Consider the following 10,269-nt stretch of genomic DNA (forward strand, 5'->3'; position numbering starts at 1 on the left):
TTATCTGAGAACATAATAGGAATGGAACCTTATTTTTAATCAAAGGCTTCACTGCTGAGAAAATTATTTTATCAGCTAAATTCAGGCAGGGCAAGCAAAACAGTGCCGGAGACTGTTCCTTTTTTCTAGTTCTTTGGAGCCCTCTGAAAAATTCAAAGAACTGTTTGATTCATAGTGCTGACCATTCCTCTGTGAAGTCCTTGAATATTCTTGACTGTTTCTGTTGCCCAAAGAGAGATGTATTGCATTAGTGGTAGAGAATTAATGGTATTGGAGGATAAGAGTGGTTTTTTTTTAAAGCAATTTTTAGAGGGAAACTTATCACTCTAGACTTTTAAAAGAAACCTGCTTATCTCACATATTCTCAAAAAAAGGAACTAGAAAGACAGCTCATATTTTGCTTTTGGTCAAATTTTGTAGAGTTTTAAATATTATCACATCATGTGTCTTGGAGCTGCAGCTCCCAGAATAGAATGAGGTGATGCATCCCTTTTCTCTCGAGAGACATTGAGAGTAATTAAAAGAAAATAAAAACTGAAGGCACATCAGGGTATCTTTTGATTATTTCTGTATAGGAACAATGGTTCATACTCAGAATTCAGGCTTAGCCTTGGTTTTGACAGGTGTCACTTTTCTTCCAAGTACTCTTGGTACTTTGTAATTGTAAACTTCTCTAAATAATAGTAACTGATAATCATTTTATACTTGATTTTTTTCCAAAACACTTTAAATCTATATAATAATGATAGCTAGCATTTACATAGCCCTTAAAGTTTTCAAAATAATTTACAAATATTATCCCATTTGGTCCTCAAAACCCTGGGAGGTAGGTATAGCTATTATCCCCGTTTTACAGATAATGAAACTGAGGCAGACAGTGGGTAAGTGGCTTATCCAGGATTACACAGCTGGTAAATGTCTGAGGCAGGATTTAACATCCTGATTTCAGGTCCAGCAGCAGCCTATGCACTATCTAGATGCTAGCAAATTATTTAAATCTTCCAAAACAGGTGGTTTTGTTCTATTTTTAAACATCTATAGATAGAGATGTTAAAATCTCTCTCCTTCAATAGTTTGTTCTAGAGTTTTATTAGATTTTAGTTTTTTCGACCAAACTTTCTGTCTTGCTTTCTGTCTTAATACTATTGCTCCTACTACTAATACTGATACCTTACATTTGTATAGATGTCTGTGAGAATGCTTCTTAAAATATTGCTTGAATGCAAGATATCTTTGTTAATACAACGTACCAACTACACCAAACATATGTCTTTCCAATGCCCTTTGGATTCACCTGAAAGTTTAATTCTTCTGAGACTGTAGTATTCCAAAATTTGTAGCCACAGAATATTGCTGGGAGATTATTAAATTTAAAATGATAGACTCTAGAGGCAGAAGGTATTTGGGAATCCTTGAAAGAAACAGGCAGTTTCCAAAATGTGACCAGTTTGCTCTCTTTTTCTTATTCAATTTTTTTGACCCAGCTCATTGTTCATTTACAGTGCCTGCCCAAAATACATGTAGTAATGACCTCATTTGAGATATTGGGCTGTATCCAGTTGCATTTCATAGTCTACCTAATTAGGTATTTTTCAACCGAATTTTTTCCCAAGTAGATTACTAGGTCAGCCTTTCTGAGTGCTCTTAGTCTCATTTAAGAAGCCCTGAATTATTCTGGGACTCAATGCAATCAGTGCAATGTCATCTGCAAACATGAGTATCAGTAGAACCTCATCACCTAAAGGTAATTCTTCCATTTGAACTTCATGCAGGCTATTCTCCATAAGAGGGAGAAATATTTTTAGAATCTCCCTGTTTTATGCTTGGCTTGATATTGATAAAGAATCATTAACTAAAGTTACCTCTATGGTTATAAATTATCAAAGATAAAATAGGTATACATGTCAGTTGTTACCAATGACTCTTGACACTTGGTCTGTTTTTTGTGTGTTAATACTCTCTGTTACCTTTTCTGTTTAGGGAGGATCTTCCCTCTTTGAGATATCTTGAAAAGTGGTCACTGAGTGCCTTTAAAAGGAAAGAGATAGTATAATTTTATGATTATGGGAACATAAATTTTGAGCTAGAAGGGACCTTAGAGAACTCATAGTACAGTCCTTTCATTTTTATAGATGTGGAAAATGAGGCTGAGAGAGATTAGATGGTTTGCCCAAGGTAAGACAGGTAGTGACAGAGGCAGAATATAAGCTGTAGATCCCTTGACTCCAAAACCAATACTCTTTCCATAACATTATGATGTCTCTAATCCTGTTGGGTAAGCTGATGCAAGTTCTTTTGCATGCGTCTAATTCTGAACCTGAAGGAAGAACATATTTACATGTATTTGTTATCCACTTTAATTTTTTCTTTTTTTGGTGGTCTTTAAAAAATATTTTCAGTCCCAAATTCTTTCTCTCCCTCCCTTTATCCCCACCCTTGGAAAAAGCAAGAAATATGATGTTCATTGTACATATGCAGTCATGCAAAACATATATCCACATTAGCTTGTTGCAAAAAGAAAAAAAGCAAGAAAAATAAAGAGAAAAAATATGCTTCAATCTACACTCAAAGTCCATCTGTTATCCATCTGGAGATAGATAACATTTTTTTATATTCAGTTCTTTGGAATTGTTGTGGATCATTGTATTGATCATAATTACTAAGTTTTCCACAGTTGTTTAGCTTTACAATATTGCTATATATATGTGTGTATACTATTCTCCAGGTTCTGATCATTTATTTTGTATCAGTTCATATAAGTCTTCTGAGAGTTTTTTTTTGAAACCATCCCTTTCATCATGTCTTACAGCACAATAATATTCAATCGCAATCATATACATAGCTTGTTCAGCCATTCCCTAATTAATAGGCATTACCCCAGTTTCTAATTATTTGCCACCACAAAAAGAGCTTTTGCTATTCATTTTAGAATGTAGGGTATTTGAAGAAGGTAGGGGAAGCAGTGGATAGAGAGTTGGATTTGGCATCAAAAATACCTGAGTTCAGACCTTGCCTTAGACACTAGCTGTGTGACCCTAGGCAAGCCAACATAATCTCTCTTAGCCTCAGTTTCCTCTTCTAGAAAAAGAAGATAATAATGGCAACCGTCTCATTGGGTTGTTGTGAAGATCAAGTAAGAAAACATGTGAGGTCTTTTGTAAACTTTAAAGTGCTAAATAAAAGCTCACCTAGTCTAGTGCCTCACCTAGGCACTGCTTAGCGGGCCACAAGGTCTGGTGACTTTTTCCATTTGCTGTCCTTTACCTACCATGGTGGTTTGCCCAGATCTCAGCTCTGGAGTGATCTGGCTTCTCAATAAGGGAATAGACTCCCCAATTCTCATATTCTTTGGCTCATAACCCCTCAATCCTGGCTACTTTGGGTACAATTCTATCTTTGGCTCTAGTCAAGGGTTTCCCCAAAATGGAAAAGAGGCCAGAGTAAAATAGGTACTAATGCATCATATAAATCAGGGCTAGGACAGGTCATTTTATTCTCACACAGAAAGCAACTGTAAGCATGAGACTCATAGTTACATTAACAGAACAATTTAAACAGGATTCAGAAATTTAATTTGTAGCCAGATTAAAATCTGCTGGAAGTTGGTAGGAGGCTTCATCAAGACAATGCAGTTTGGCATTTCTGCTAATTAGCTATTTCACATTTCATCCCTACTGAGCACAGTTTGATCAATTACCAAGCATAATCCAAGAGTGGTCTTTTCAGCGGCTACTCTCTCTTCGACTCTGACTCTTCCCTTGGCATCAGTCTGCAACTGGTTACTCCAGTAGACACTGCAGTGACTACTTCTCTGGCCTCCTAGGACCTCCTGACCTCCTGAAACCCACAAGTTCACCTGGATTTGTCCCAAGGAGCTAGGTGACATAGTGGATAGAGCTCTGGGCCTGGAGTCAGGAAGACCTGAGTTCAAATTGCAGTCTCAGACACTTACTAGCTATGTTATCCTGGGCAAGTCACTTAGTCTTTATCTGTCTCAGTTTCCTCAGCTATAAAATGGGGATAATAATAGCACTTACCTCTCAGGGTTGTTGTGAGATCTAATGAGATAATATTTGTAGAGTGCTTAATGTAGTGCCTGGCACACTTAATAATTGCTTGTTCTTTTCTTCCCTCTCTTTCCTCTTCCTATCTCAAGGTTGTGACTCAGTCACCTGCTTTGGGAAGGAAACACAAGAAGAGAGAGGCAGCCTCATCTTAGGCAGAGATTTGCCTGGATAAGACATGGTCCTGGCTGTGTGGACCCAGTTAGGGGATGAGGCTTCTGCCATGTCCTCAACCCACTCTACTGAATGCAGCTCCAAACAGTCTTCATACTTCAAAGTTAGAAAGAAAGAGCAACCCTGAGGGGGCAGATCATGCTTTTGGTATATTCATGGAATTTTGGCTCTGCAGCCAATTAAAAGAGCTCTTTTCCAAACCCAGTACCAGCCTGTCAGTCAAACATGGCTGGAAATCGGTTTCCCAATTTCCATGTGTTGGATTGGAATCTGCACATGCTGTATATGACCCACCAGCAAGGGGAAGTCTGAGCATTCTTCCTCTATCACACTAGCTGTTTATTATTTTATTGTTGTTGTCATTTTCATTGTCATCATTTTCATCATTGTTGTCATCATCATTATTTGCTCGACTTGAGGTACCCTTGACCAATATGAATTAAAGCAGCTTTCTTCTGTAAACCAGGAGCGACCAAGCAGAGGGGGCCCTCCACTTTCACAGGGGCAAAAGAAGCACTTCCTCCCATATCAGAACTAGAACATTTTTTCCACAGTGAGTCGGAAAGATCAATATACACAGAGAGTGAGTATTCAGTTTTTTTATTACCAAAGTAAGTGGGTAAAACTATGTATATTGTAATACTTCAAGAATTTATGATCCTATCCCTGTGAGTACTCCATCCCCCATACAGGTAGCTATTCCCCAGGCTTATAATACAGTATAATGAATTATGGGCTCCAAGTAATCAAAAAACAAACGAAGACCACCAGTGGTGACTATCTTTCTGGCGAAAGGCTTCCCTGAATTTAATTAAGCTGGCACTTAGAAACACTGTCATGTGGACTATCAAAAATACAACTAGAGTTTTTCAGACCTGGGCAAGCTTTGTAAGAGACACCAGAGGGCAAGCAGTGATAAACTTCAAATCAACAAGACAAATTCAATTGGGGTGTGTAAATGAATGTGTTTGTGTGTGTGCACCCCAAAGGTTCCCAATACCTTCCCCTAGGAGCAGTGACAGGGGAACATAGTATGAAGCATGGTATTGAGGAAAGAGGATCAACTAGGGTCTGGCAAGAAATGGACTACCCAGTAGTTTCCTATTTTAATTAATTATTGTTTTAACTAGATCTCAAGCTCAAATGTTTCCATGCTGCTTTTATGAATCACAAATACCCCCTAAATTTCAGTGCCTCAGTGGCAGAGCTCTGGTGGCACTACCCTAGTAACACTACCCTAGTAACAGCTCTATGTCCAGTTGTAAGGAAGGTGAATTTTAGTGTGGAAGGTGAATTTAAAGTGGATTTTCTAGTTATTCTTTCTTAGAGTTTTCTTCCCAGGATCCATAGCCATAGCAATCTCTACTTCCCAGGTGTTAGATATGAATTCTCATGAACATGGTTCAAAGCAGTTTCTACTGCACAGTCACAGTAGATATAGGGGTGAAGTAATGTAAAATTGTAAGGCTATTGCTGGCAATGTGCCTTCTTTGTCTGTTGCTCTATAAAGCAAGTGGGCACTGGTCAGTGACTGGGGACCTCCTTAGGGGTGAATGTGCAGGCTAGAATGCTGTGTTTGGAAAGGGGAATTTGTGTGTTTGCCTCAACCAGCCCCATTAAGGTTTTTGTTTGTTTGTTCTTTAGGCAATTGGGGTTAAGTGACTTGCCCAGGGTCACACACCTAGTAAGTGTGAAGTGTTTGGTCTGAGGCCGGATTTGAACTCAGGTCTTCTTGACTTTGGGGCCTGTGCTCTATCCACTGTGCCACCTAGCTGCCCCCCATTGAGGTTTGAGGGGATTTAGGGGAGTGCACAAGTTGTTCTGGTCTCGATTGACCCCATTGAGATGGAGGACTAGTTGCCCCTCCTTCATGCCGGCCCCTGAGAGAAGGGTTGTTAGGGAATGCTATAGGAATTGGTGCTCCCATTATCAGCAAATTCCTTTTAAGAAGACTAAACTAGAATAAAGTAAGCTTATTTAACCCCTTATTATGACTCCATTTCTGTCTTCCTGTCTGACCAGATCAAAAGTAAACCTGTTAATGAGAGAGGTGCTAGAATTCCTGTGACTCTTTCCTAAGAAATGGCATAGTCTGTGTGTTTACTTGTCTAACACCAGTACTCAAAATGTTTCCAGCTTCTGTAGTTTGTGAGAAGCCAAGGTCACCTCCAGACCACAGTGAGGTAACCATGTACCACTATGGAGGAGAAACAAAGCTACGCTTTACTCAAAATTACATTTGCCGTGTGCACAGGAGGCAAAAGATAGTGACCTTGGAAAAACAGTTTCATATGAATTAGATGACATGCAATAAAATCAATATTTCTTCAGAGTGCCACAACTGATCGATAAACCAATCTTTTCATTTGTTAAACTCTATGTGTCCCTAAAGACTCCAATTCATCCCTGGGCACTGTATCCCTGGTTGGAACCATCATTTTAGATTTTAAACTGCATACTAATAGTTGCTTCTGTCAAAGGGTAAGGAAGGGAGAATAAGTGTAATATTCACTAAGGATTTATTTTTTTAAAGTATTAAAAACAATTTACTAAGTTCTCTAGCCTGAAAATCCAGATGAATGTATTCCACATGTATTTGTATCTAATGCTGCAGTCAGCAGGTTTCATAGGAGAATTTCTGTGGACCTCTATTCCCAAAATAGAAAGCAACCTTAAGGAAATAGATCTATGGCCCATACTAGTATGTTAGTTAAGTGCCTCTGATTATAGGGTGCTTGATAGCTCAAGGGATTTATGTAGGCCCACATCACTGAATAAAAATAAAGTATCTAGACTCAGAGCTTAAAAGGATCTGTCGCTATGTTAAATCTAAATAAAAAATTTAAATAGAAAGTCTGCTCTATAATTTCAACACTCTTTGGCCTGTCAGGTGAGCATGATTTGCTTTACATGGTGGAAAGTCTACTGTTTCGGATTATGGGCAAATTGATTTTTCATTCCCCAATTGTGGAAGAATGAAATCAGCTGTGGTCAGTTGTGAAGAGGATTTAATTATGGGGCTCTACCTCTCTCACTCTTGCGTCATGAGAAAAAATCACGGAAGCAGATCTTTCTTTGTGTAATGAGGGCTGAGCCCAGAGTGTGACCAGTATGGCTACAGCCATACGTTAAATATCTGAGTGCAAGAAGACAAAAAACTCTGAGCAAATGTTGGCAAGGAATTATTCTTAGGCTTCAGTTGCTCAGGTGAAATCCTTTGATGAAAAAATCCTGAGATCTGGAAGATTTGGGGGATGGGTGAGTCAAATGTCTTGGGAGAGCCCAGAAATAAAGTTCTGCCAGAGGCTTAGAAATCCCTGCACATGACTGAATCCAACAGGCAGATGATTGTTTCAGGGCAGACCTACAGGCTTCCAATACAGACTTGGACAACAATGTGAAATCTGGAACTGTCTCGACTAACAAGTCCCCTTAGTTTAAAAAGTAATATAGGTGGTTCCATTAAAGTCCTACTAATAAATCTGTGAGATTTACAGAATAGATAGTGCCCTAAGGAGGCATTGTATTTTGTACTGCTTTGGACTCAAATGGAATGGATTGTAGTATTTAGAGCTGGAAAGGGCCCTAGAGATGACTTGTCCTTTGTAAGCTGCCTTTTCTCTAGATGATCAAACCTTGTAAATATATTTTGGATTCACTCCAGTGGAAAGGAGATTGGACAGTCTGACTCTTTAGCAGAGTGACTTTGTTGATTAAATCTGAGGAACCAAATATCCACTTAGAAACTTTGGTTTGGGGACCAAGAAGAGTCAGAAAAATTCCTAAAATATGGGAGTTTCTAGGGGAAGAAAATTTCTTGTGGATCTACTTGTTAGCCATCATGAAGGTTGAAATTACAAAAGAATTAAGTCTTGGGAATATTGTCTGGCTGTTTCTTATTAAATTCTCAAAGACCTTTCATTAAACAAAGGGAGGAGGGAGGCTTTTTATAGTCTTGTGATCTTGTGTAACCAAGACAAGTGAAATAAAATTGAACAAAAGAGAACCAGGAGGTGGATCCCAATACTGAAGTCTCTCTAGATGAATAGTCTAAGCTTAGTAAATATCCATCTCTAAATTACATTTGATTATAATTACCGAATAAATTGTATATAACAAATGCTTTGTATGAATAATGTTTTCCTTATAATTGCCTTTCACAGGTTAACCTTTTGAGAAAATCAAAGGAGTAGACTGAATTTGGACAATTTGGACTTTACTTTTTGGAAAATACCTGTGTTTTTTATTTGATGGAGAATATGCCCCTTGCAAATATGTTGTATCTTGCTTAGAATATACATGAAAGCAGTTAAAGAACTGGATGAACTGCTGAAAAAAATCTAAAGAATAACTATTGACCCTTAGGAAGAAGGGAACTGATATTTCTTCAGTAAGCTAAGTTGTGGAAAAGTTGATGAAATACAGGGAATGAAAAGAACATTTTTATTATCTTTATTTATTAATCAGTTTATTAATTAATAATTAATTGATGGTGATCTGAAGATTTCAACTTTGAAGAACCAGAGATTTAATTGATAACATTCCAAGAAAGATCCATGATTCTGAGGTTTGCTTCTTCTTGCAGTCCCATGATAACTAGCTTGTTAGTTTTCAAGAACAGTGCAAATGCCCAATTCTGTGTTTAGGCTTCTGCCGACTGATGGAATGGAATTGTTCCTACTTGGCAAATTATTTATGGACTCATCTGTTGTTTATTTGTAAATCTATTTGCATTTCTAAATCTCATCAATTTGCTTAGATTCCTTTTGGGCTTTGGGGATATTTAAAAACCCAAAGAGGCCTACCAAAAATAAATTTAAATGAAATGCTTTACCACTGGTATCAACTTCTATTCCTGGCAAAATTCTGCAATGCTGAAAACTAAAGGAATAGTTTGTTAGTGTTTGAAAAAGGAAGCTATGATTATTAAAAAGCAATGTGGCTTCATCAAGACCAGGTCGTGTCAGACTCACCTCACTTCTGACACATAGTAGGTGGTTAACAAATATTTTTTGAATTGAATCTCAGCCAGTCAGTAAACATTTATTAAACACTTACTATGTGGTGTACATAATGTTAAGTCCTGGGTTTATGAAGAAAGGTAAAAGACAGGCCCTGCTGTCAAGGAGTTCACAGTCTAATGAATGGGACAAACTATGCACAAACAAGTTATGTACAGGTTAAATTGGAAATTAGCAATGGAAGACACTAGAATTAAGGGAGTGAAGGAAAGGCTTCCTGGAGAAGGTGGGATTTTATCTGGAACTTCAAGGAAGTCAAGGAATGCAGGAGGTGGAGATGAAGAGGGAGAGCATTTCAAGCATGGAAGACAGCCAGTGAAAATGCCTGGAGTAGGGATGGAGTGCTTTGTTCAAGGAAGACCAAGGAAGCCAGTGTCACTGAATTGAAGAATAGAATGTATAGAGTATAAAAAGATTGGAAAAGTGGGGGTGGGGTGAGGGAGAAGGACAAGTATGAAGGGCTGTAAATGTCAAACAAAGGATTTTATATTTGATCCCAGAGGTTCAAGACTGATAGTCATGGGAATGTCAAAGACATCATAAAATTAGATTTCAACATGTCATTTTATAAATTTTCTCATATTTTCCTTATGTACAAGGTGGAGAAAGATAGGTTGGATGGTAGTATGGTTAGATGGATTCAATGAATGACCAGTTGGCATCCATCGATGAGGTGATGTCCCCTTGGAAGGTATTTTCTAGTGGAGTGCTCCAAGGATCTGTCCTTGTCCCTGTGTGCAACATTTTTATCAATAGCTTGGAGTAAGGCATAGAAAGTATGCTTGTCAAATTTATAGCTGATACCATGATGGGAGGGGTAGATAACGAACTCAATAATGACAATCAGGATCCAAAAAGGTCTTGAGAGGCTCTCATTGTGAGCCAAACCCAACAGCGTGCAATTTAAGAGACAAAAGTGCAAAGTACTTACAGTTAGATTTTTCAAAAAATCAACTTGAAAAGTATAGTATAGGAAGGAAAGACACCAGTTCTTGGAGAAAAGATGAGGT

The 10,269-nt window shown here is 38.1% G+C and overlaps 1 protein-coding gene across 2 annotated transcripts in view; it reads left to right on the forward strand.

The window, feature by feature from the left end:
* TMEM156 (transmembrane protein 156) overlaps positions 1–9,071 on the forward strand; it is a 49,079-nt gene extending 40,008 nt beyond the window's left edge. The window contains exons 6-7 of one of the 2 annotated variants that reach the window (XM_020991758.2): positions 4,705–4,821; positions 8,402–9,071. In XM_020991758.2, coding sequence (XP_020847417.1) covers positions 4,705–4,821; positions 8,402–8,406 — 122 coding nt within the window. In that variant the 3' untranslated portion in view covers positions 8,407–9,071. The remainder of the gene's footprint in view (positions 1–4,704; positions 4,822–8,401) is intronic. The other variant, XM_020991785.2, reaches the window with a different exon arrangement.
* Positions 9,072–10,269: the final 1,198 nt, after the last annotated feature.

Source organism: Phascolarctos cinereus, unplaced genomic scaffold, assembly GCF_003287225.1.
Source record: "Phascolarctos cinereus isolate Bilbo 61053 unplaced genomic scaffold, phaCin_HiC Scaffold_9;HRSCAF=440, whole genome shotgun sequence".
Lineage (NCBI taxonomy): Eukaryota > Metazoa > Chordata > Mammalia > Diprotodontia > Phascolarctidae > Phascolarctos > Phascolarctos cinereus.